This window comes from Pelodiscus sinensis, chromosome 1, assembly GCF_049634645.1.
Source record: "Pelodiscus sinensis isolate JC-2024 chromosome 1, ASM4963464v1, whole genome shotgun sequence".
Taxonomy (NCBI): Eukaryota; Metazoa; Chordata; order Testudines; family Trionychidae; genus Pelodiscus; species Pelodiscus sinensis.
This window is the reverse complement of record NC_134711.1, coordinates 53,519,135-53,547,039: the sequence shown is the minus strand read 5'-3', so window position 1 is coordinate 53,547,039 and position 27,905 is coordinate 53,519,135. Positions and strand designations below refer to the sequence as shown.

The following is a 27,905-nucleotide window of genomic DNA, read 5'->3' as shown; positions in this document are numbered from 1 at the left end:
GCAGGGGCATGAAGTTTTCACATCAACAGGGTAAATAGCAAAAGCATACAAAGGGGTTTTAAAGCACCAAATCTTGCAACAAGCACAAAACCTAGAGAGAATAATAACCTGTTAGTAAACTTTATGGTAATACCAATTCTATTAAAAAAAATTAAGTTATACAATAGGAGTCCTTTGTTATTACTGAGGTTTAATCTGATTTGAGAAAAAGGTGATTTATATAAACAGATTTTTGTAAAATACAGAATGTGCTCACAATATTCTCTACTTTTTAGAGACAATTTGTTGCAAATTAAGTATTAGGAAAATATTCCTTAATAAAGAATACTGAAATTAAAATACAGTAATAATGGGCATTCTTGACAAGAACGGTGGGTATTCCTCATAATTATTATCAAGATGTATTAAACAAATATTCCTAATTTTTTTCAGTGCTTGTAACTTTAAGAGTTCTAAACAGGAGTACAAACTTTTGCTTAACACTGATGTTGCTACGAGAGTTTTCATAACTAATAACTACTGCATTTTTCAAATGCTGAAAACATAGAAATGGCCAAGTCTTTCCTCATTTACTTAAACAGTTTCAATTTTTGTGAGAGAAGTGAAATGTGTTGGATAAATTTGTTAGCACAGAAGAGTCAGTTTAGAGGCACCAACTCCAAAACAAACCAGACCCATACCATGAGTCTGATGTAAACGTGTTTATTGAATTCCTGTATCAGAAATCTGTAACCCAGTGTGGAGAGTAGGTGAGAGTTCATACCAGCAGCTACAGACAAAATGATTATCATGCATTTGTTTACTGCCCTGTAAGTTGTCCCACTGAAGTTAATGAGACTACATATGATGTCTGTAGGACTAAGGATGTTAAAAGTCTGGTAATTAGGTAATTGTGTAGCAGATACAATTTGCATCAACTACACAATTAATCGATAAGGGAAGGTGCTACCCTCCATTGCAAATCTGCAGTTTAAATGTGGAGCCAGAGACCAGCTCCTACTACATTTAAATTGCAGAGCCACAGAGGGGGTAGCTCCTCGACCCAGTGTGAGCCAAGACTGAGCAAGACTCACACCAGGTCCAGCAGCCCCTGTCCATGGGGGGGACTCAGTGGGGAGCTGGGACCCCCCAGTGGACAGGGGCTGCTGTGGAGCAGCCCTCTGTTCACAGTTAGCCCCGGCTGCCGCAGACAGGGGCTGCTGCAGGAGCAGCCTCCCGAGAGCCCTTTGCACTGCTGCCTCTGATAGAGGCAGCAGTGCCAGAGTGAGGGTGGGGTGGGGGAAGAAGCAGCAACGTGGACATGATGCCAGGGGAACTGGCTTTTAAGCTGGCTGCCCCCAGCACCGTCTCCTGCTCCTCCCCCCTCCCCCCCCCCCGGTTGCCTCTGATATCTGCTTCTCTTCTGTGAATTATTTTTCAAACTTAAAAAAAAAAAAACTTTAGTTAGCCCTATACTACTTAAATATCAAACAGAACTGTTAACTAAGTTTGAACTACAGGGAAAATTCTGCTCTCAGTTGCACAGATATAACTGAGCGCAGAATTCAGCCTACCAAACTAGTTTTATACTGTTGATACATGAGTAGAAGACAGCTCAGCTTCTCAAGATATTAAGTGGCAGTTAGCAGGGCTAAAATTAGGACAGAGATCACTTTCTCCAAGTCAAGTAAACAAGTTGTTCTGGCATTCACGGAGTCAAACCAGTTATTTTTTCAAATGGACATGAATTTTAAAATCATGTGTCAAAAACAAACAATAGAAGTAAACCATGGTCAATGAAAAACCTTGCAAGTTTTTCTATAGCATGAATGAGCAAGGGAATATCCATGTTTCTGAAGATATTCTGAGGAAGGAAGTACTGCTTGTTATTTTAATAAAAATGCAGTGCTTACTTACATTTCTAAACATTGAAACAAAAGTATACATACATTGAACAAACTTTTTTTCTAGGTAATTGGGTAAAGGCTTTCAAAAATAGTTTGTCACTTTACATCATTATTGAAACGTATCCTTTTCGAAGGAAAAATGTCACAACAAAATACACATTAGAAGAACACAATTAAATGATCTGGAGACCACAATGAACAATCTATAGTCATTTTAGCTACTATGAAGGAATATGGGCCTTAGGTTCAAATCTCCAACAAGTATTCCCCTTCTCCACAAAAGCATATTTATATATTAATGGCCTATACAATATGGAAAATCTAAAAGCATTTTTTTTGTTCTTAATACGCTCCCTCTTTATAGGACTCTGCTAACTCTTGATGGGCAGAATCATATTCAGCAATGAAATGTTTAAGTTCTTCAATGCATCGCTCACCTATCTCATGCAAATTTTGTCTCAGGGCAAACTGAATGGACTTTTCTAATGAAGGATCTTTATCAATCAGCATCTTCACTACCATGCCAAAGGTTTCACAATCTTGTCTGTAAACCTAGAAACAATATATTTGAGAAACTGATTAAAGGCAAGAATATTTACATAAGCAGATCATTTCCCTCCATCCCAAATAAGGTTATAGCAACATTTCAACACCAAAATAAAGTGATGAAAAATGAATGATAGATTCAACATATATGTATATACATTTACTCTTCTGCGGACCTGCTGTAATGTAAGAAGGACAAAGGCAGATAGTTCAGTACTACTCTGACATAAAAAATAATTCTTAATAAAGGAAATTCCTGAAAAATATAACTTGGGGAGGAAAATAATTTTCCTTACAATGTAGAAAATCCCAGCTGGAATGAAATATGAAGAGATAACAGCAAACATTACGTGCATTTATCATTTCCACTTGGAATAAAATAGAGATTACACCACATCACCAGTGTGATGCCCATCTCATTCGTTTTTATTTAAAGATAATGATCAGTTAATTGATCTTGTGATAACACTTTGAAGGTAAAACTTACTAAATATTTCAGAAAAATATGTTACGTTTCTTGGAGATTTCAAATCACCTGATATGGGAAAGCCAAATCAATGTCATTTATAGAACTTCAAAGCAGCAACCGGTTTCATGGTATTTGGCAGTTCTATTATAGGACAATGTAACTTCACAAGGGAGAGCAGAGTTTAGAATTGACATCACTCAGACGCTCTGAATCCAAGTAGGAGCGGGGAAAGAAAAAAAAACGTATTCCATTAACTGCTTCAAAGAGCTTTAAGTGGAAATGTGCAGGGCTTCTACACAAAGGAAAACAGTCTGATTACCTGAAATATCTTTTCATATTATAACCTCCTTTCTGTTTCCATTCTATTTATGCTCATAGTCTCATCTGTGGATTTTTTATTTTATATTTGAAATGTTATTAAGACCCTATTATGCAAGGGGTGGCAACCTATGGTTCACAATCCAAATATGGCTTGCGACAGAATCAAATACATCTCTTTTTGGCAGCTGCTGGGATTTCCCTGTTGGGTGCAGACCTGCATGGGTGCACACAAAGAACTGTAAGGTAAGTTGCTGCTGCTGGTGGGCGAGTGGAGGGTCGGTGCTGCGTGGTGGCTGCACAGCTGCTCCCAGGGTGGGCCATGTAGTGGGCAGTTGCTGGAGCTGAAGCCAGGCTACAGTGCAGCTGCTCTGGGGGCCTGGCCCTGGCCCACCTTCAACAGCTGCCACAGGCCCCACTCTGGGAGCAGCTGGACAGTCATAACATGGCTCTGGCCCCAGCTCCAGCCCTGGGGGAGAGGACCGATGGCTCTAGGCCCTCTGCTTCCACCTCCTCAGGTTGCTGCAAGGAGCCACTTCCCACAGTCCCTTGCCCTACAACACAGGGCTGGCAGGAGCCCCTTGTAGATGGGAGCTCAGGCTCCTTGGATTTGGTCTCATATTTCACTTAAACTTCTATTATTTATTAATTATAATTATTACTATAATTATGAATACATTACAATGTTGTAGGTACCCAACAAAAACAAGTGGAAACTGAACTAGATCCACACTAGATCCACAAAAGGACACAAATGTGCCACAGTCAACATTTTATGCTATTATTAATCATCATGTCAATTAATAATATTAAGTTGTATATTTTTAGTCATGAAAACAGGCACTCTTATATGGCTCTTTGTTGACCGCTTGTTCTGAATTTTGATACAGTTTGGCTCTTTGGTTTGAAAATGTTGTCGACCGCTGTTCTACAGCATAAATTAGAACTGCATAGCATATTTCTGTACCTTTATGAATCTTTGAGACCACAAAGGCTCCCCAAAGGCCTAACTGGCAGTTTTATAGGAGTTATTGTGCTTGGTTGGCCTGGTGACCTACTGATTGTTGTCTGAACAGCCATACAGTGTTTGATGTCTTCAGACTTGTAGTCATCCGGGTTTGAAATGCTTCTATTGCAGCACAATAAGCACCCTACCCAAACAGAAATGTGGCAGAAGTTCATCATCTATTCACAGGTTAATTAACACTGTTCATTTTCACACACCACTGGCCAATTTCCTTTTATAAAATGTACTCAACTTTTATGTGATGACAGTTTAGTTTTACTGAAACAAAGCAAAAGACAAGCAATCAGAAGTTGTGATTTTTGTCCCAGGTGGATCTTTTAAGGCATGAAACCACATCCTTGGTAAGATTTAGTTCTGAGACATACATATGTCGTCTTCCCAAATCACTCTCTGAATTGGAGACATGATTAATCAAGTGAAATAATACTATACAGGCAGTCCCCGACTTACGCGGATCCACACTTACGAACGGGGCTTTTCTTGCCCCGGAGCTCGCGGGCGGCGGGAGCGCCCAGAGCGCAGCGGTCCCGCCACCGCGTCCCCTTGGGCAAGAAAAGCTGCTCCGGGTCTCCCTGGTTTGCTGGGGGGGACTCCCCAGCACAGCAGGGAGACCCGAGCAAAGCAGCACAGGCGGCGGGACCCCGCTGCCCGTGCGGCTTTGCTCCTTTGCCCCGGAGCAAAGCCGCAGAGGCGGCGGGGTCCCCCGCCTCTGCGGCTTTGCTCCTGGGCAAAGGAGCGAAGCCGCACGGGCAGCGGGGTCCCGCCGCCTCCACGGCTTTGCTCGGGTCTCCCTGGTCTGCTGGGGGGGGCAGGGGGCGCAGCTAGTGCGCCCCCCCCCCCAGCAGACCAGGCTTTTGTTGCGGGACGCCTGGGGTAGAGCAGCTGGGGTGCTGCCAGGTTGGTCCTGCGGGGACCTACCCAGCAGTGCCCCAGCTGTTCTGTCCCAGGAGTCCAGATTCAGCCGCTGTTGAAACTGATCAGCGGCTGATTCCAGGAAGCCAGGGGCAGAGCAACTCTGCCTAGGGCTTTCTGTAGTCAGACGCTGATCAGTTTCAGCAGTGGCTGAATCTGGAGCCAGTTCCGACTTACATACAAATTCAACTTAAGAACAAACCAATAGTCCCTATCTTGTACGTAACCCAGGGACTGCCTGTACTGGGAAGTGCTCATTTTACTGACACATGGTCTACTCTTAAAAGTTAGGCTGACATTGTTACAGTACTCACAGATGTGAAAAATTCACACCAATGAACACCACACTTAAGCCAGATGTGGTGAGGCAATGAAAGAATTCTTCCATCAACCTAGCTACCACAACTCAAGGAAGTGAATTGCCTACACTGATGGAAATAAATACACTCTGTAGCTGTAGAAAGTATCTGCACTTGGACACTACAGGAGTGCTGCAGGAGGGTAGGTATACTGTTTTAGAGCTCATAGTGTTGACATGACCTAAGATTAGTCAAAATGCAGCAAGGACAAAGCCATAGAACCTGTGTCAGAGGTGGGAAAAATCTTTGGACATTTTGCAAGCCCAAATGCAGTTCAGAAATAACATCATTGATTATGGTATTTTAAGTAAACCCAGACAACACAATATTTTTGATCATACATTTTATAATAGGCAAGTAATTATTCTTTTCTTTTCTCAGAAGATTAAAACAAAATATAAAATTAGCCCGAAATGTCAAGCAAAATCTCTTTTAAAAAAAATAAAGAGAACAATAGGAACCCAGTATTTTCTCTGTTTAGTATGAGTATTTTTTCAGAATATTTCTTTGGATATTTAAGATGTTCATAGCTCTACAATAGAAAAAGAGTTTAAGACTCTCATCTTCTAATGATTTTCACAGCTATAGGGTTCTGGATCTGGCTAAGAGAACTTCAAAGCAGAGCTAACTTTGGCGATTACTTCCTGACAGACTCTTTTCCAAGCAAAGAACCATTCAGAAAAATAACCCTGTGATAGACAGATGGTATTTGGCTTTGGTTAACTCCTGCCTTTCAGTCTGATTTTACCACCTTTATAAGAACATTTTTGAATTCATTAGATCACAAGGGGAAAATAGCTTAAAACAATGTTTATCACTCTTCTATTTTTTCTTTTTTGATCACATTTGAAGTATGCACACTGGGGATGTGTGAATGAATATTTACAGATAAAATAATCTGGTAATTGATAGTCTTCATAAAGCTTATAATAACCTCATAGTGCCTACAGTGGTAACAAAAAAAAAAAAGATTCCAACCACACCAATAAAGAATACAGTGACATGCTCTTTTGAAAGGCCTTTTGTACTGTACAGCACCAAAAAGAAATACGTGAAACAAAGTAGGCCTAATCTATATTTAATTGGTCTTCTAGAGAACATCACATTACAGACTTATAGTACCATTTCATTCTAAATCTTTTTTCTTCCACATACCATCCAGAACCAAATAATATTGTTTTGGGCAGATTTTTTTTCATGCTAAGAGTCAACTGAAGCACAATTTTCCTTCAAAGGCTTCAACGAAAAAAAATTAAATGAAGAATCAAGAGAACCATTTTTATCCCCATCACGCCTAGAATCTAAGATGTTGTTTCACTGACACCATGATCAGGCTAAATAGGCTCTTACTAGCGAGCATGCTTTCGGGATACTTGCTGTGGCAAACTATTTTAAAAGCCACAAACTGTATTAAAAACAAACAAGAACAAATACAACATTATGATATTAACAGAAAACTGCAATGTGGGTCTGGGAGTACAGCTGCTGCCAACAGTTAGAGCAACTCAACAAAATATAGGACAAACATTTTGCTCTTAACAAATGGATGAAACCCCCACGCCACAATTATTTCCCTTTAGAAAGGTACACAGAGACCAGACACAGACGAGTTATAAAGCCCTGCACAGCAACAGCATATGTGCCAGCCTGCCCCTCTGAAATTCTTGCAGAAGGACTTAGAACTTAAAAGACATGACGCTGGCCCTTGAATACAAAGACTGACTCTTCAAAAATCCATCTCAACAGAGAAGAAAGTCAATTTCTGGGAAATGAGCAGAGAATAGGTCACGTGGAGTCTGAAGTAAAAGAAACAAAGGAAACTGCAGAGGAGATTCCAAACATGGGAAAGTACTTATGAAAAACTATTCTTTGCTGGAGGGAAAATGGGAAGCACTTAAGACCCAACTCAGGATTAGAAATATCTATGTCCTTGGAATTATTCTGAACCCAAGCTATTGAAAAGCTCATCCCTAAACATCTGGAAACGGACATTAAAAATGATTCCATGTGTAGGGAAAGAAGTTATAGTATCCTTATATTAAAAAACACAAAGAGAACCATAGCAGCAGCATTATTATACTGTTTGATATACATGTCAGGGAATCCTGACAACAGCTAAAGCCACAGGGTGATCATTTACCTAGGCTATAACATACTCTTTTCTGACCAGACCATAACACAAGCATAATGGAAAGAATCTGTAATGTTTTAACAGACATCTGAAGGAGGAGTGGAAACAGCTGTTACAATTCCTAACAAATTCTGGGTTATCCAGGTACTCTTCTCGGACATGACCTGAGTTTAAGCCCTGTTTGAAAAGATCCTTAAAACCAACAAAATCCACACCCCATGATTTTTAAGAGAAATAATAGGTTCAATTTTTAATTACTGTCCTCCTTTAGACATTTTAACTCCTTTTCTTATCTTACAGTAGAACCTGGAGACCCCATATGTAACACACACTGTTTAAACATGTCAGCCATATCTAGATTATGATTTTAAAATATTATGTTGGAAGTTGTTAGCCAACATCTTCAGAGCTTGGCTACACACAAAAATTATACTGTTTAGTCATACTTCCAGTGGCACAACCTCCTAGTCTGGATGAAGTTATATCTGTTTAGAAGTGTTTTACACCAGAATAGCTGTTCTCATACGGGCATGGGAATAACAACCTATACCAGTATGAGGGACCTTTATATTAGTATAATTGAGTCCACACTAGGGCCGTTTTCATATAACTATTTTGATAAAAAGTTCACAATTCTAACCCATGAATTTTATGTGTAGACCAGGTGTTACTACAGGCAAGACACACTTTCTTTTGACACTCATGTAGTGGTTGCAGTAAAGCCAATCACAGAGCCTAGGCTTTAACTTGAACAGCTGTGTGTTAAATATACTCTGCCTTTTCCATCCTAGACTTCTCAAATATGCTACCTAAAATGCGTTAATATGATCCAACATCACACCTTTAAACAGTATGCGATCATCAGGCCCGCTGACAGGTATAGCAACGGGAGCAACTGCCCTGGGGCTCCCGGAGTTCCTGGCTACCACTGGCGCTACTGTGGCAGCAACTAAGAGTCCTGGGCTCTTTAAATCACCACCAGAGCCCCATGCAGCACATTCTGGGCAGTGCTAAGTGCTGGCTAGGGCAAGGAGTGGTTCGGGTGGCACTGAGGGGTGGCTGCCCTGGCCCCACCCCTTCCAAGAACATGGAGCTCCCCCACACATCAGGGCAGAGGCAAAACCTTTAATGAATCTGGAACAGAATGTGTAGCGTAGACTGAGTTCTGGTCTACACTGAAAATTTAGAATGATCTAGATACATTGTTCAGGGGTGTGAAAAAATTCACACCCCTGATCGCCGTAGTTAAGTGGATCTAACCCATGGTATAGATTGGGGAGTGAGGGGGAGGGGGGGTCAAATATGGCCTGCAGACCGAATCTGGCTCATTGTGACCCTTTGGGCTGGAGCTGGAGGAAAATGTCCTGCAGTACAGCCAGACACTCAGGTAGTCTACCTGCCTGCTGCAGCGCCAGTGACACCACTCCCGGAAGCACCATGGTCAGAGGTTGTTGGGAAGTGTGTGTCTGCATGCTGCCCCCGCCCTCCATCACCATCCTCACAGCTCCCATTGGCTGGAAACAAGTCAATGGTAACTGCTGGGGTGGTGCGTGTGGGTGCAGGTATCACATGGAGACCCACTGCCCCACATCCTAACAGGAGTGCAGACAAGCGTTTGCCCCATCAGTGCAGCAATTATCACTGCCTCAGTGCCTCACTATGCTGCCAGCCGAGAGCCACCTATGATAAGTGCCTCCTGGCCAGGGCCAGAGTCTGAACCTCACATTCCCTTCTGCATCGCAACCCCCTTGTGGACCCAAACTCCCTCTCAGACCCTGTCCCACTTCTACACTCCTGCCCCAGGTCAGAATCCCATCCTGAACATGAACACCATCCCAGACCTTGCTCCCCACCACGTCCTACTCCCCAGTCCCTGCCCAGAGCTCTCTCCAGAGCAAACTCCATTCCAGACCCCATAAATTCTCCATAAATAAAATAGAAAAGTATGGTCTGTGACCAATAACCAAAATTCTTGGAGTGGCCCTCTGCAAAAATTATTGGCCACTCCTGGTATAGATTCAGCTAGCTACTGTTGCTTGGGTAAGTGGAGTTGCCACATCCATGGGAAAAAACCATTCCTTGTTGTTGTAGTCTGCACCTACTCTATGGAGGCCCAAGGTATAAACATTCCTGCACTGGTTAAATATATGCACCTCCTCTGTGCCATGTTTGACCTGAATTAAAGTTTTGTTGTAACCAAGAGGTATTAGATTTTGTCCTGAAGTACTCATGTACTTGGTTTCCAAAGCATTCTTTAGCATCTGTGAGGGCAGACTGCTACTATAGATTGTTAGAGAAACGAGGTAGGTAAGGTAATATCTTTTATTGGACAAATTCCTCTTGGTGAGAGAGAAACAATCTTCCAAACTCTGTGTAGATCAAAACATTTCATTTCCCACCAACAGGAGCTGGTCCAATATAAGATATTACTTCATCCACCTTGTTTCTCTACTATCCTCTGACCAACACAGCTAGAATTACCCTGCACACAGTACATGTAATTGTCAAGGTGAGGCATTTCAAAAAGGCAAAGATAAGGATGCTATGTAAGGGTGGCATTTACCTTAAATTTGTATTTCCGGGGTTCAGAGGTTTAAGTTAGACACTCTCTATTTTCCTGAAAAGTTGCACCACAGAGCAACTTTAGTTCAGATTTATAGTGTTTGGGTAATTAATTTCTATGGTTTATCAAAAATTAATTTCTCATCACCTCAGCATACCACAGTTCAGTTCTCTCTCTCCATTAGCTCATAGGCAATGATTCCACCAGCCATCGAATGCACTGGCTGTCTGTTGGTATCTTCACTGCCTCTACATCACTGCTGCATGTACTGTCCCTATTTGCTCACCTCAGCCTGGTTCTACCTCCTCAGCCCACCTCCTAACATAGAAACAAGTGTTGGCAGGAGACCTGCAGGCTAAGGAGCTGGGAAAGGATGAACAGTGAGGAACAATCTGGACTCAGTAAGGATAATTTGTGAAGAGAGAGTGACAGATGTTGGGAAGAGGGGAGTATGGTGACAAGGCTGATGCCTTGGTTAGGACAGGAGACTTAGAAACCTGAGTTCGATTCCCTGTTCCATCTATAAAAAGTGGATAGTATTTCTCTACCTCACCAGGTTTGCAGTGCTCCTTAATGGTACGTGTGTGAACTCAGTGAATTGTATCTGATGACTCAACAAATGGATAAGAATCTACAACTCTCTCAACTTTAGCTATGTTGACTTTGCAGGACCAACAGCAATAAAAGGCAGCAAAGTCAATCCTCAATTTGTCACTGAAGTAAGCAGTTATGACTTTGGACATAAGCAGTAGCAGATCTGTTGAGTAAGGCAATGTTATTTTTAGCAGTTACTTTCCAGAATAGAACTATACCTTCTTTTTAAAGAACTTTCTCCTAGGGTACGTCTAGACTACATGCCTCTGTCGCCAGAGGCATGTAGATTAGGCTACCAGGCATATAGGAAAATGAAGCGGCGATTTAAATAGTCGTCGCTTCATTTAAATTTACATGGCTGCCGCGCTGAGCCGACAAACAGCTGATCAGCTGTTTGTCGGCTCAGCGCGGCAGCCATGTACATTTAAATGAAGCGACGACTATTTAAATCGCCGCTTCATTTTCCTATATGCCTGGTAGCCTAATCTACATGCCTCTGGCGACAGAGGCATGTAGTCTAGACGTACCCCTATTGTCTTCTGAGCTCTTTCCTCTCTCAGTGAAGTCAATGGGAATTGGGAGAGCTCAGCACCACTCTGGAAGTATCCAGAATATTGAAGAATGTAGTCATATTGCTAAGGCTCTTATTTGCCTTGCATGGCTATAAGCTAATTCTGAATACTTGGAAAGTCGAACAACAAAATCCTACTCAGGGAACCATATGTTCCATTTTCTGATTACTTCTCCCTGTCTCTGTAAAAATCGTAATAAAATTAGTTTCCAGCAACAGTGATAAAATATACTTAATTAAAATGTATTGCCAGGATATCAATTTATTTTTAGACATTCATCAGGTAAACAGTTTAAGTTGCTGTTAAAATGAACAAGAGCTGATGCCCAACACTAATAAACTAATGTATATGACAGCACACAATTCACATTATGTTACTTCTTGGCAACACAATAAAGCTCATTATTACTTCTTTAAGAAACGTCTTACTCAAGTCAAGCAAAAGAAGTCCCTATGTGGAAGAGTGAGGACTATTATGTTACATGGTTTTACTGGAGATAATTCCTTACTAAACCAATCAGACCACATAACAGCATTCTAACACCAACTACAGGCCCTTGGAGACCAGTTTGTGTGTGGCCTAAATTTCATAGGTTCCTTTACAACAGATGTGTTGGATGAGGGTAATGTTACTTCATATATTAACCTGTGTGTTCCTTAATCTAATACTGCTGATTTACCTAAATTCTACCTCTTTCTGTAGCCTTTTTGCAGAAACCATGTTTGTTTTAAATCTAAAATTAATCTGAACTAAAACTACATGTACTAAAACTAAAACTACATGTACTATATGAGATTATCATGTTAGCTTTTTACTGAAAATTTGTGAAATAACTTAAGAATGAATATTTGCAATACATTAGAAACAAACTTGCATTATTATACCTTTTTAACCAATAAGACCATTTATGTTCAAACCTACAAAAATGCTTTTATTTTATTGTTTTAAAAGGTAGCAGTTTAAAAATTCATGCATGTCTCAATACTGTTTGCAGTAAGTTACTAATTAACCTTTTTATAGTCCACAAAACTATAATATTTATATGAACCATATTTTAGTCCATGAAACTATTATTTTTATATGATCTCAAGGCAGACAGAACTGCTGAATAGTACAACAAAAGAAAAGAGAAGCTTTCTACTATAGTTTAACTTTGAAAAAAGCTTCTTAAAATGCAATAGTTCAGGATTAAACAGGAAATAACCAGCTTTATGGTAAAGGAAAGGCCTCACCCTACAACATTTTATTTATAAAGTACAGAACTGATGGAGAGCTATTTCCTAAATATGTTCCATGGTAAACTTATTGCTCCATGCAAAACAGGAAGGGTGCAGTTTATCTACAAAACATTGTTTGCTTATGTTAATTCTCTAGCTAGAAATGCATAATAATGTTCAGATTGTATGTTAGGCCACACTGGAAGGACTTTTTCATTTATGCTTCACTAGAACAGAGGTGTGCACAGGAGAGGGAGAGAGAAATCTAATTGGAATAGAAATGCAAAAGCCAAACACCTCCCTAGCATTTTAGTAGGAGACAAAGCCTGCAAATTGCCATTTAAAATCCAGGCATTAATTTCAGAGAGAGCTATTCACTGGTGAGCTAGGTTCTACCAATAAGGACCTGATGATAAATACATGCAAGAAATAATAAACGTAGCGCTGTTTCTCTCAGGACTCAGTGATGAGCACCCCACAACTCTCTTAGGATCATGCTTCTAAATCTAGCAAAAGATTAAAAAATAAGTCTTTTCTTCTCCAGCTAATAATAGCTAGTCTGTAAAGATATAACAGCTTATTTTTCTTCTCAATATACTGCCCAATACACTGATAATTTAACTAAAAACTAATGGACCTTTGAGACTGAGAACCATTTTTTTATAAGAATGTTCATTCATACTAGTGGCTAAAGAGTAACTCCACACTTTCTATAAGAAAAAGCTCAAATATGTTTTAATTTGCATGCCACAGAATGAGTGTGTTTTTTTTAGTTTTCTTTTGCTTGTTACGATTACAAATGTAGCCTAAGGAAATACTAGGTACTTAATACATATTAAGTACCATATTGTATGAAACAGATGGCTTTTTAAAGTACAGAAAGTAAAACCAACAGCTATAAACAGAGAAAGCATGAGTTAGACCAGTGGCTGTCAAAGTGCAGTCCATGGACCACTCCTACAGGAGGGCCAGAGGCTTGGAACTCACCTCCCCCCCCACCACCACCACCACAGCGGGAAGCTCGCGCAGGCGCTTCAGCACCAAACACACTCTCTCTTGCAAGGTTGGCTTCCTGCTGTAGGAAAGAGCCCTGAGCAGTACAAACCAGATCCAGCTTATAGAGGCAAGAAGCGACTCTGCATGCTGCCACTCCCCTTTCTACCACCTGGGAAAACAGCAGCACAGGAAACAGCTCAACTGGAGGCTTTCCCTGATGCTCCTGTTGACTTGAATCCCAGCCAGACTCCCTATCCTCAGTCTGCTCCTGCATCCAACCTCCCACCCAGACTCCCCTACTAGTGAATGAAAAATGTATGTATCTAAATTATGATTCTCAACCCTATCCGTCCACAATTGTTAGAGCATTCACAATATTAAATATCATAATTCAAATTAAAAGTAAAGCTAAAAATTGCAAAGACTACATCTACACTACAGCAGAGATCGACGCTCTCTGATTGATACTCCAATGACCAATTTAGTGCAGGCCTGGGCAAAATGAGGCCTGCGGGCTGCATCCGGCTCACCAAGCCACCGGATCTGGCCCATAGAGGCAGCGGGGAGCCCCAAGCAGGCTCCCCAGCTTGCCCCGCGTGCCGTGCAGAAATGTGGCTGGCAGGGCTCCATTTTAAAACCGGAAGGGTGGGGGGAAGTTTTATGAGCCACACTGCCCATTCTCATTGGTCAGTTTCTGGCAGAAAGCAGCCAATAGGAACTGCTTGTTGGAATAATAGGCAGCTAAGAACCACCACTCCCCCTGTCTGTCCTGGCTCAGTTATTCATAAAGCACATGGCCAGGCAGGCAGGGAAACATTTTAAGTTCTGCAGGCAGGCAGACTAGTTTGGCAGCTAACAAGTAAGTCTCTTGGCCACAGCCTGCTTCTGACACCCCAGCCCTTTCCTGCCCCAACTCTCTGCCCCACCCGCCACTCAACATGCCCAAACCTTCTGTCCCCCCTTGTACACCTACACCCCCCCACTCGTGGTCTGGGGTGTCAGACCACAATACCCTGCTACTGTAGGTCACATCCCAAACCCCTGCACTCCAGTCCCCTGCCCTAGGTCACAACCGCTTGCTTCATCCCAACTCCATCCCAGACTACACCCCAATCCCTTATCCCAAGCTCCTTTCTGAACCCAACTTCGATCCCAGACCCCGCATGTCCATTAATATCATGGAAAAGTACAGCCCTTGACCACTTTTCAAAATCTTGGCATGGCCCCCTGTCAAATTATTGCCCACCCCGATTTAGTGAGTCTACAAAAGACCCACCAAATTGACTGCATATTGCTCTGCAGCCGATACCTTATTCTTGTCATCGAAGGTAGAGTACAGGTAAGTCGACGGGAGAATTTCTCCTGTTGATACCCTTCTCATCCCATATAGACTAGGGATGCAAAATACTGTTTAACTGGTTAACGGGCCAGCTGGTTAGAGCAGCCCCTGCTTGCAGTGGGCCCAATGAGGCTGGAGTAGCTCCCTGCCATTGGCAGGTGGGAGGGACTGCTCCAGCCCCTAGTGGTTAACCTGAACACGTGAGGCTTATTGGTTAACTGGTTAACCATTCCCATCCCTAGTATAGATCCTGGGGTAACTTGACCTATGTGCATAGCTGGAGTTGCATACTTTAGGTCAACTTTCTGTGATAGAGGAGGTACAGTCTACGTGCCTGGTTGTGAAAACATTTAGAGAACACTTACTAGGTGATCCCCCAAAGTAATTTTGGACTATTCATGAAAGTATTCTTACAAACAAAAGTGTGCAAAATCAGAGCTAAATAAACCATGCAGAATTTTTTCTACAATGTATCTCTTCAGTTTAGCTAGTTCAGTTCAGTGCAAAAGCATTAAGAGAAGTACCACATAAAACTTTTATACTTAGCAATAGCCTGAAATTGTTAGACCACAATATTTCATAAAAGGGATTTTTAATATATAATATGGTATTATATTCCACTTCTCCACAGCACAGTGTTTCCTAATTCATGGTGGTATTGGGGGTAAATGTGTTGCGCAGGTGGCAAACTGGAAGATACACCTCAATCAAGAGGAAAAAAGTCATACAAAAGCAAGGATCAGCCTTATGCAGTCACTCAAATTCACTTGCTTTAGGGGATTGTTAACATTTTTCATAGTCAAATATGATGGTTATCTATTTTCCCATGTTTAGATTCACCTGTATTTTGCATCTATGAAGGTTTTTTGAGTTGAGGATATGCACCTTTCACTTTTTTCTTTCATAGCAGTTACTGATAATGAAATAAGCTGAGCAACAATGTAGCATTTCAGCTTAAGAGCTGGTACCTACACAACTCACTGAAGGAATTTCTATGTGGCTCAGTCCAATGCCGCTGAACATTGGCAAGGAGTTGTCTGAGGAAAAGAGATGACATAGGACAGATTTGGATGAACTGGGCAAGATGTGTGAATGTACCCTGATTTTTTGAAGTGTTTGCTTGTCTTCAGATTCTGGCATTTATTGAACTGCTTTGATATTCAGTCTTGTATGTATCTGTCCCTACTGAGAGTAGTATGACTGATATAAGCAGGCCTTCCAACAAAGGGGTGGGGACAATGAGGCAACTGCACAGGGGCCCAGAGCTCCCGGCCATCACCACTACTTTGAACTGCTGCAGAAGTGCTGCTCTATATGGTTCTGAAGGCTGGGGGGCCCCCAGCATCGCAGTGTGATGGGAGCTCAGGGATGACTTCCCTTTGCCCCACCCTTTCCATACCATGGAGTGACAGGCATCCCTTTCCACCTTGCCCCGGGCTTGCAGTAGCTATTGGCTTCACTGGATATAAAACAGTTAACACTTTTCTTTGTTTTATATATAAATTTATTTCTATGCTCTTCAGAATGCTTATAGCCAGGGCTCACCGAGTGGCAGTGAGCCCCGCTGGCCAGCCATGCGGTTCTGCGCTTTGCGCATATCGCTCTGCGCCGGCTCTTCCGGGGTGTTTGTCGAGCCCTGCTTATAGCAGCCTCTTTTGCTGTTTGACTCCATATACCACTGGTTTTCAAACTACGGCACATGACCCAGTACTATGTTGTGGAATGTTTGACACTAGGTTTTGTTGCTGCAGGGTGATCAGAGGACCAGTGGGGGTGCTAAGGCAGACTACCTGTCTTTCCTGGCACCAAAGACTGTGCTGCACCCAGGAAGAGGCCGGCAGCAGGTCTGGCCCCTAGTTGAGGGAAGGGGAAGAGCACCACAGGGCTCCACACACTGCCCGAGCACTACCTCCACATTCTCATTGGCTGGGAACCTGCTGTTGGCTGCTTCTGGGGGACAGCATGGGGGTATGGTGCCATGACGGGCAGGAAGTCTGCTTTCACAACCCCACTAACTGGGAACTGCTTCAGGTAAGCGTATCCTGCTCCAGCCCTGACTCCCCCAAAGGTGGAGCCCCCTCTAATACACCAAAGCTCTCATCCTCAGCCCCATCTGGGAGCCCAGCCTAGTCAAATTATGTTGGGTCGCGGGCATCAGCAAGAAGAGCAGGACTTTAACAGGGTTCAAGAAAGAACTAGATAAATTAATGGAGGTTAGGTCCATTGATGGCTATTAGCCAGGATGGTTGGAATGGTGTTCCTAGCCTCTGTCAGAGGCTGAGAATGGGTGATGGGAGAGGGATCGCTTGATAATTCCCTGTTCTGTTCACCCACTCGGAGGCATCTGGCATTGACCACTGTTGGAAGACAGGATACTGGGCTAGATGGACCTTTGGTCTGATCCAGAATGGCCATTCTTATGTTCAGGGCCAGGACAGGAAGGGATCCCACCTTAGCCGCACTGCACCGCTAACCAGAAGGTGCCCAGAAGGAGACTGCACCCCCACCCCACTCCTGGAGCCAACAACCCCAATTTCCCATTAGAACCTTGAGTCCCTTCCCAGAGCCTGCACCCTTCAACCAACTGCACTCCAGCCCAGAGCCTGCTCCTGCACTCAAACTCCTTCTTGCATCCCAAATCCTTGCCCCTAGCTCAGCCTGAAGTCCCCTCCCACACTGTGAACCCCTCAGCCCCAGCTGGGTGTGTGTGCATGTTGGAGAGAGAGATAGAGAGGAAGAATGGAGTGAGTTGGGTAAATTCTGGGTTGCTCTTAAATGGAAAAAGTGATCTTGAGCATAAAAAGGTTAGAGACTCCTATTCTATGCTTATGTGATAGTTCTACAGATGACATTGGCACATAACTTGGTGTAATTTACATCATCTCAAGGTGGTAGCTTATTCAAACCCTCTTCCCCTCAATAGACACAAGGCATACCAAAACAAGCAGTAATGTAGACAAGCCCCAACTTGGTATGGCCAGGTCTACACTATAGACCTATATTGTTGTAACTAAGCCACACAGGAAAAATCTACACCCTGAATAACATATTTATACCAACCAAGCCCCCATGTAGACTGTATTAAGTTGGACGGGAGAGCTTCTCCTGCTGACACAGATACAGCCTTTCAGGGAGGTGGATGAACTAATCTGACAGGAGCAGCTCTTCCACTGGAGTAGGAGTGTTACCCATCTAGCACTGCAGCTGCACCACTATAGCCCTGTGCATCACAACAAACTCTAAATATGTGAGATTTTCCCCCTAAAATTCAAGACACAATATTCTTACAGAAGTGGCCATATTAGGGATCTAGATTCTAATTCCAGAACTGGCCATACGCAAACTTGCACTTACTCTTTCTGAAATATAGAGAGACTAACAATTGTTCTCCTTACTGAGGCCTTGCTCTATATCAAGAGTTGTAAAAGAGAGCATTATTAAAACTAGGCTAGTCAGTGAAGAGGTTACTAGAGAAATAATGGTATATGGGTCCCTAACACAGTGCAATTTCTTCTAGATCAATGAATATTTTGTTGGGTAGTGTCCGTAGCAGTATTCATTTTTTTTTATGTCCCACTATAGGCTCTGGCCTGTACGATCACATCAGAATGATGCAGTAAACTCAGTGAGTCTGGGCAATAATCTATGTTTTATAAATTAATCAATCTGCATAATCTATTTGCATATAGCAAACAGTATAATTTTTGATCTATTCATAAGGTCAGGTAGAAGTTAGTTAATAGTTACCACCAAGTAAAACATGAGGAAACATTACTCAAAAAACTATAAATGTCTTCTTTTGAATATGTCAATTAGGGTACGTCTAGACTACATGCCTCTGTCGCCAGACATAGTAAAATGAAGCGGCGATTTAAATAATCGCCGCTTCATTTAAATTTACATGGCTACCGCGCTGAGGTGACAAACAGCTGATCAGCTGTTTGTCGGCTCAGCACGGCAGCCATGTACATTTAAATGAAGCGGCGATTATTTAAATCGCCACTTCATTTTACTATGTCTGGTAGCCTAATCTACATGCCTCTGGCAACAGAGGCATGTAGTCTAGACGTACCCTTAGAATCAATCTGTTTAGTTTACAAAAAGTCAATTTAAATGGACATGTCATTATGTTCTACCTACTTTTTTTTTTCTTTCAGTTTTCCAGTTTGAGAAAAAAAAAATCAGGTTGATTCAAAACTAATCCACAGCCTCTCACCTCTGTACAGTTACTGAATCAACCAAACAAAAACATTCGGCTCTATAACTAATCCCTTGCCAAAAACTTTATTCCCAGAGATGACTGCACCATTCTTGCTGAAACTAAACATGCCTGAGAAATCCCAAATATAACTACCCCATTCACTCAGATGAAAAATATAACCTGACTTCAAAAATTAGATTAGATTGATATAGATTAGACTTTAGAGATTAGATCAAACCTTTTCTGTTTCTCAACCTCCTTAATCAGTATAATAATTTTAAACATCTCTATAAGCCCAGAACCCTTTTGTTTTGACCAACAAGTATGAATAGCAGGACTTCTTTTCTGTGATGAGGGAATATGGAAATGCCCATAGTACTGAAAAGCAGTAGTATGAAAGGAAGGAAGAAGCATGTCTAAAAGGCGTAAACTGGATAATGAGACTGAAGTTACTGGAAAGCAAGTTGCATATGAAAGCATTTACTGGATAAAAAGGCTTACTTTTGTAGTTTAAAATACTAGTTTTTAACAGCTGTACTTATTTTAGACCTATAACTGTATTGTTAGTAAACTTCACTGATGCTGGAATGATATAGCATATTTTGGATAAGAGCAACATGGAAAGAGAGCAATGAAGTTCTCTTTTGATAAGCAGAGCTAAACAATTTACTGCCTAAGATAAAAATAGGTTTTCAAAAGGTCAAACACTGATTGCAATAGCCAAAAGAAACAGGAGTATGGAATTTACCTTTTAACCTTACTTCATGCAATATTACCATATGCTCTCAAAGATACATAGAGTAGACAGAAGTTATTCATACAAACATATCCTGAAAAATAAAACAAAGCATTCCTCCTGTCGTGATGGCTTCCAGAATTTATTACAAAAACAAGCAGTGTTAGTCAAGATCAAGCTGTGCTATAATTGTTTGGAAACAGATTACCAGTAAGGAAGAAAAAGTTCAGTAATTTAGAATAAAGCAGAAAAGGTCCCTATATTAACAAATGAGATATACAGGGATGATACTTGCCCAGATCTAACTCTTATTTAAGGATTCAGATGTTTAGATAAGTATGAAAAATTTGTAAAAATATTTTAAGTTTCTTACTTACTAAGGGACACTGCCACAAATTAGGGAATACCGCAGATATGGAATGAATTTACTTTCTAACCAAAGGACAATTGATCCTGTTTTCTTTAACATAAAATAACAGGTTATGTAATATTATAGTATTAACTATTTCTTCAAAAAATCCTATCAGTACAGAACATGTTGCTTTCCCTAGTGGACAAAAATCAATTATTTAATAAAAATATTTCAATTGAATGCAAGTTAATTTCAAATTTATGCTTTAAAAATAAACTTACATTACAACCTGAAATTATTATAATCTATTACAATCAAGTAATAGGAACAAAAATTATTAAGCAGTTAATATTTGTTGCCAAGTTTTACAGAAAGACAAATCACTAACTGGTGGAAATCACTGGATAAACATCTAGAACCAGAGTCTGCTGAGGACCTACTTCTGCAGATTCAGAGAGATTATCTTTATTTAAAAAACACAGGGTAAACCTGTAGCACCTTACAGACTGACTGAACGTATGTATGTATCAGGAGCTTTTGTGGGCAAAACCCATTTCCTCAAATGAGCAGGGTTTTATTATTTATTGTTTAAAATATTTTTACGCCGCCTCTCCATTTAAAATATTTGAGGCATCTTACAAAATTTTTAAAACATAATATAAACAATTAGGAGTTCTGCCCATGAAAGGTCATGATATATTTTGTGTGTGTGTGTGTGCGCGCACACACACACACACACACAAAATATATAATTTTGTTAGTCTTTAAGGGGCTACAGAACTATACCATTTTAAAGTTACAGATTAACACGGTTACCCCTCTGAGATCTTTATTTTAGCTTATTCAATTTATTCAGTTCAGTAACTTTCTAGAAAAACATAAGAATTTTTAAAAGGGGGAAGCTTTCCTCCCCCTTCCAGTCTATGAATAAACACTAGGTGTGAGCATGAGATTTATTAGTTCTAAAAACTTGAAGTACACTGTGACCAGAAACTACCAGTTCAGTTCATTAACTGAAAGTAATACACCCCTTGTTTAAGAAAATTTTAAACGCTAAATATATTTTGTCAAACAGTCTGAAATTTTTTTCCTGGTGTTTCCCTAAGATTTAAGTGTTTTATTTCTTTCAAAATTAAAATGCTTTTTGGTGCATTTTTAATTGGTTTATAATTTTTATCCAAGTAGACGCAAATTACATTGGCACTTTTTTTTGTTTTTTTACTAGAGGATTATTTTTCATCGACATTTTCTAACACAACAATGTTAAACTTAAGAATCTGAACAAACATAAGTTAAGCTATATTATTGCTTAAATAACTATAGCTATAGTTATTTCCTCTTTTTTAGACGAAGCACACATTCAGCGTAAAGTCTATATTAACAATGACTACAGTTAATGTTACTTTAGTTGTAAATCTACATGTTTTAATGGATAGTAACCAATCAGAACAATCTTTCTTTAGGAAAATAATTAAAAAGCATAAATGTAAAACACAATTAAGACTGATTATTGAAATAAAGGTTTCTTGATGCTGATTTAAATCATGATTACGATTTGCAAATTAATTCATTTTGATTTAAATCAATTCACTCTGGCCTAAGGTGCCCTGAAGTGCTGCAGGGAACTTATTCTCTCATTCCAGCAAGTCAGACAATTGCCTACTATTATATTCATGGGCTTCCAATGTTCCTGAAAGCACTTATTGTAACTAACTAGCTTTAAAATCTTGGTCTCACTCCATCTCATCTAAGACTTCATGGCGGAAAGGGATCTAGGGGTCATAGTGGACCACAAGTTAAATATGAGTCAACAGTGTGATGCTGTTGCAAAAAAAGCAAATATGATTCTAGGTTGTATCAACAGGTGTGTTGTAAGCAAAACTCGTGAAGTCATTCTGCCGCTCTACTCTGCACTACTTAGGCCTCAGCTGGAGTACTGTGTCCAGTTCTGGGCACCACGTTTCAAGAAAGATGTGGAGAAATTGGAAAGGGTACAGAGAAGAGCGACAAGAATGATTAAAGGTTTAGAGAACATGACCTATAAAGCCAGGCTTCATGAACTGGGCTTGTTTAGTTTGGAAAAAAGAAGATTAAGGGGGGGGACATGATAGCGGTTTTCAAATATCTAAAAGGGTGTCACAAGGAGGAAGGAGAAAATTTGTTCCTCTTGGTTTCTGAGGACAGGACAAGGAGTAATGGGCTTAAAGTGCAGCAAGGGAGGTTTAGATTGGACATTAGGAAAAAATTCCTAACTGTCAGGGTGGTCAAATATTGGAATAAATTGCCAAGGGAGGTGGTGGAATCTCCCTCTCTGGAGATATTTAAGAACAGGTTAGATAGACATCTGTCAGGGATGGTGTAGACGGAGCTTGGTCCTGCCCTGAGGGTGGGGGGCTGGACTCGATGACCTCTTGAGGTCCCTTCCAGTCCTATGATTCTACTTGTCTCTTCCTCATCTATTAATGTTACATTTCTCCTCCTTCTCTCCACTCACTTTTCCTTATTAATTCTACAGTGCCCACAAGTGAACTAGGCATACAGTAGGAATCTCAGAGTTATGAATACCGAAGTTATGAACTGACCAGTCAACCACACACCTCTTTTGGATCCAGAAATAAACACCTAAGAACATAAATGGCCATACTGGGTGGGAGCAAAGGTCCATCAAACCTAGTATCCTGTCTTCTGACAGTGGCTACTGCCAGGTGCCCCAGAAGGAATGAACAGTGAATCAAGTGATCCATCGCTGTCGCCTATTCCCAGCTTTTGACAGAGGCTACGGACATCATTACCGCCCGTCCTGGCTAATAGCTATTGATGGACTTTATGCACCATTAATTTATCTAGCTCTTTTTTGAACCCAGTTATAGTGTTGGACTCCACAGCATCCTCTGGCACAGGTTGACTGTGTATAGTGTTAAGAAATAATTTTTTGCTGGGTTTAAATCTAATACCAAATAAAATTAATAGGTGACCCCTAGTTCTTGTGTTATGGGAACAAATAAATCATCAGCAGCTGAGACCCCTTCCCCCACTTCTAAATATAATATGAAGTTAAATATATACTACTTAAAAAAAAAAATCACCACTACATCTGGACTTCCCACTAAATCACTTGTCAAAATCTCATTTTAAAAACTTTGTTTTCTCTTTAGTTTATGACTGATTCTCCGAAAAATATTTATCTATACAATGTTCATTACTAACCTATCTAAACATCATTCCAGAAACTTCCTGCAACATGATGCAAAAAGCTGAAGGAATAATTCCAATGATTTGTTCTGTCTTGAAAAGCAAATTAAAATTCATCATTTTTCTGATCTTGTCTCTCTCTAATTTTTTTTCCCTGCAGAATGACGTTATCATGTTATCAGCATCCACAGGCTGGGGGGAGACATGGGCAGGTGAAAGCCCAGCTGGGAAAGGCAAACCCCAGTCCCAATCCTTCCACCCAAGGCCCTCCCACTGAAGCCAAGCCCCACCCACTCCCAGCTTGACCCCTCCCTCAACAGCCACATGACGAGCTGGGGCTGCTGCACTTGAGGGCCCAGCCCAGCCCTCCCCTGCAGCCGTGTGGAGAGCCGGGGCTGACACACCACGGCCCAGCCCTCCCTTCTTCAGTGGTTGAGGGCAGGGGGGAAAGCCGGGTCTGCCGGGTCGTGATTTTGGCCTTCCCTGGTGGCCAGAATGCTGAGCTGGGGAGGAGTTAGGGGGATAGAGGGTGTAGCAGGGACCAGGCAGGGACGGGGTGGGGGTGGGGGCTAAAAAACACCTGACAATACAAAGTTGAAATGCAGCAGGGAAAGATATATAAATATACTGTTCAATAATGCTAAGAGAAAACTAGAGGAGTTATGAGCATTTTGCACAGGGAAAGGAAGATGAAATCATGCTGCAGTAAGCATGTTATGAACACCACCCTGTAGTCTTAATAATCCACCAGTGCCCAGGAGGAGGGCAGAATGTACCGCATAGAAGGGCATGGCTAATGCAGCCACATAGCTGAATGAGGTCGAGTTCCATATTCAACTTCTAAACCATGTTAGCTCTACTCTCATCTTTAACTTCTCCAGTCCCTCTACTATTACTGAACACTCTCAATCACACACTCTTTGAATTCTTTTCCTCTCATGGTCTTTGTAACTCCTGCCTCTCATGCCCCTCTGATCAACCATTTGGGATCTCAACCAGCCGTTGGTGCTCCTCTCCTCTTATTATTACTGAAAGTGTCATTTATCATGCTAAATCTTTGCCCCCTTAAATCTTTTTTTTAAGTACTACACATCCTGGGATGACAAAATACACTTCACCTCACTGTCATACTGCGTCCTCAGTACTGCTGGACATTCCATTCCTCTTGAATAATGGAATGGTTAACCACGAAGAAGCCATTGCACCTAATGATGTACAAATTCAGTGCAAGAGTCTGTTCCTAATCTAGTCACAGTTTAAGGGTATAGTCATATAAACACTGACTTTAATGGGATTACTCAGTCTAAAAAAATTTCAGGACTCTAGCCTAACAATCCAAAAAATGATGGAGATAAAAATGTATAAGCAAAATTGAAAATTTTAGATCCACAGCATTGCTTTGGGATCAGGGGCAGTATTTATGTTGGCATAAAATAGAAAGAGGAAGGTTTAAAAAAAAAAAAAAAAAAACCAACTTTTAGATCACTGGTCTTAAAAAAAAAAAAAGTAAAAGTAAATGACGCAATATAATTTTAATCTCTAGTCTATAATAACCACAAATACGATTAAAGTCAAATTTTAGCACATCGTAAAATTTAATTTTCTTGTATTAAAAAGTATATGAAGGAGCTAATAATCAGCCTTAAATTCCTTATAAAAATGTGGCTGAAATAATCTTCAGGTCATTTTACAACATACATATTTACAAATAACATATTTGTTTATGACAAACCAATGTTTCCTCTATTTTTTCCATCCACATGTGGAATAAATTTTGTTATGTGCACAGATGAATTTGTGGATGTGCACCACCAATAGAAACACATGCTGCTGGCTGTGTGTGGCTGAGGGCACTCTGCTAATCAGCTGTGCAGCATTTGAATCTCTCCTGGGTGGTCGCCCAAGCACACAGCTTACAGGGAACATTGACTCAAACCTCACTGAATTAAGACATGTTTTGTTAACTCTAAACTCTTTCACAGTGGCTAACTTAAAAACGCTCTATAAGGATTTTATTCAGTAAAATAAAAATATGTTCCACCTATAAAACAATATTTTAGTAGAATACTAAAAACATCTTAAATGAGATTTATTTCGAAGACATTAGACAGTTCTAAGATCCACATCAATGTAAAAAGAACTGAGACTTCTTGACTTGAGAAAAAAATTAAAGCTAATTCCTCTGACCATTCTGAACTTAGCCTCTAAAAATAAAGATCTTAAATTAGATTTTTTTTTTTTAAATAAAGCAAGTGAAACATTATGATAGTCATTGATTTTAGATTTTATTGAACATGGCATGAGTTTTTAGGCCACATTTTTATCAGCCTTGACAAACATATTTTATAGTCTAGAGGCAGTTGCTCAGCTGGTGTAAACTGTCAAAGATCCACTGCCTTCAGTGCAGCTGTGACTGCCATGTACTTCTTTGTACACAGTAGATTACAGGAGTGCTTCCTGGGCTTCTGCACCAGATATGGACTGCCTACAGAGCTTACTCTTCAGAGATTACACACCATATGTGTAACACTATAAAAGCCCTTAATGCTCTGCCAGTGAGTTTAACCAAGTACATACAATTGTTACATACAATGCCATCTAGTGGCTGAACTTAATAAAAATGTACATCTCCCCCTTTCAGTTCTATATTCACTAATGTACACTATCATGCTATCTTCAAAGGATTAGTCTAAATGTCACTGAATTGTGTTGGCTTTTCTAATTAATGACCTGAACAGTAAACAATTTGGTATGCTGTCTGCAAGAAGGGATTGCAGCAAACAGACAGACAGTTTGGAATTCCTGTCTTCTTGTTCTGCATGTGCCATCTGTAGAGTTTGCTTTGTTCAGTGTTCTTTCTGAGGAACAAACAGATGATGCTGATGGTTTCTGCTGAACTTTGATCATCACCTATGATCTAGATGCTGAAATCTTTTTCTTTACAATGGACATAAAGGTTGTCCATATTTCTTCTCCATCCAGTTTGACACACACCTAGCCACCAGGTTCTAGATCTGGAAGTTCTTTACATCAGTTTTCAGTCAGAGAAGTGTTTGTAAGCTCTTTTATCTTTTTATCTGATTTGCCTACCTTCTTTATGTCTGGCCACTATGGAAACAGTTCTTCTTCATATCTGGAACAGAAGTTTGAGTTGCCGTCCCATCAGTATTTGCTATGGTATTGATCAGTAACTCAGAAGAGCGAGAAATGAATCATTCTGCCGTAGGATTTTCTCAGTTCTGTGTCCAACTCTCAAAGCCACTACTTGCTTGTGAGTAATGTGGGCTACTAGTAATAAGATCAAAATAATATTTTGCTTGGAATGACAAATTCTGTTGCAATGAATTGGGTTCTATCCACAAGTTGCCAGAATATGAAAATGACACTGCACCATGTAAAGTCTTCCTGGTATATTATTTCTATAGCTCAACAACCAGGTCTTGGGGTATGTCTAGACTACATGACTCTGTCAACAGAGCCATGTAAAGTCGTTTACTTGGCATATTCAAAGAAGCGGGGATTTAAATAATCCCTGTGTCATTAAAATAAACATGGCCGCCGTGCTGTGCCAACAATCAGCTGATCCAGCACAGCGCAGCAGTCTAGACCAGTGGTCACCAACCAGTAGATCGGGATCTACTGGTAGATCTTGGAGCCTCTGACAGGGGATCTTGACTGGTTTGGCCAAGAGGCTACCAGTGCAGCTCTTCAGCTGCCTCTCCCTGCATTGCCTGCACCTAGAACCCCCTCCTACATCCCAACTGTCTGCCTCAAGGTCAGGTCAGAGCCCCTCTCACACTCCAAATCCCTTAATCCAAGACCAGAGCTAGCACCCCAACTCACTGCCCCTGCCTGGTGAAAGGGAGGGAGAATGGGGGAGGAAGGGAGATTGGAGTGAGCAGGGGAGGCGTCTCAGAGAAGGGTCAGAAAGGACGCGGGGCAAAGGTATTTGGGTTTGAGGTAGATCTTGGATTGCATTTAAATTAAAAAAGCAATCTCATGCTTAAAAAGGTTGGAGACCACTGGTCTAGACGCAGCGCGGTCGACAAGGGAAACCTTTGTTGACCACTCCGACATGCCTCGTCTAAACTGCTGCGCTGTGCCGGATCAGCTGATTGTCGGCACAGCACGGCGGCCATGTTTATTTTAATGAAGCGGGGATTATTTAAATCCCCGTTTCTTTGAATATACCGAGTAAACTACTTTACATGGCTCCATCAACGGAGCCATGTAGTCTAGACGTACCCTTGATGTCATCTGAATTTGCAAGTCCTCTGAAGCTGGTCTCTTGCGAATATAAGAAAGGCCATACTGGGTCAGACCAAAGATCCATTTAGCACAGTAACCTGTCTTCCATCAGCAGCCAATGCCAAATACTCCAGAGGGAGTAAACAGAACAAGTAATCATCAAGTGATCCCTCTCTTCAGTCACTGACAAACAGAGGCTAAGAACACTATTCCTACCCATCCTAGCCCTCCAGGGAGAAGATGAGAG

At 41.0% G+C, this 27,905-nt stretch overlaps 1 protein-coding gene across 14 annotated transcripts in view; it reads right to left on the bottom strand.

The window, feature by feature from the left end:
- Positions 1-170: 170 nt before the first annotated feature.
- The window catches only part of PPHLN1 (periphilin 1), a 104,895-nt gene continuing 77,160 nt past the window's right edge, over positions 171-27,905 (bottom strand). For all 14 annotated transcript variants that reach the window (XM_075930128.1, XM_075930124.1, XM_075930155.1 and 11 more), the window contains one exon: positions 171-2,438. In XM_075930128.1, the coding sequence (XP_075786243.1) occupies positions 2,229-2,438 (210 nt within the window). In that variant the 3' untranslated portion in view covers positions 171-2,228. The remainder of the gene's footprint in view (positions 2,439-27,905) is intronic.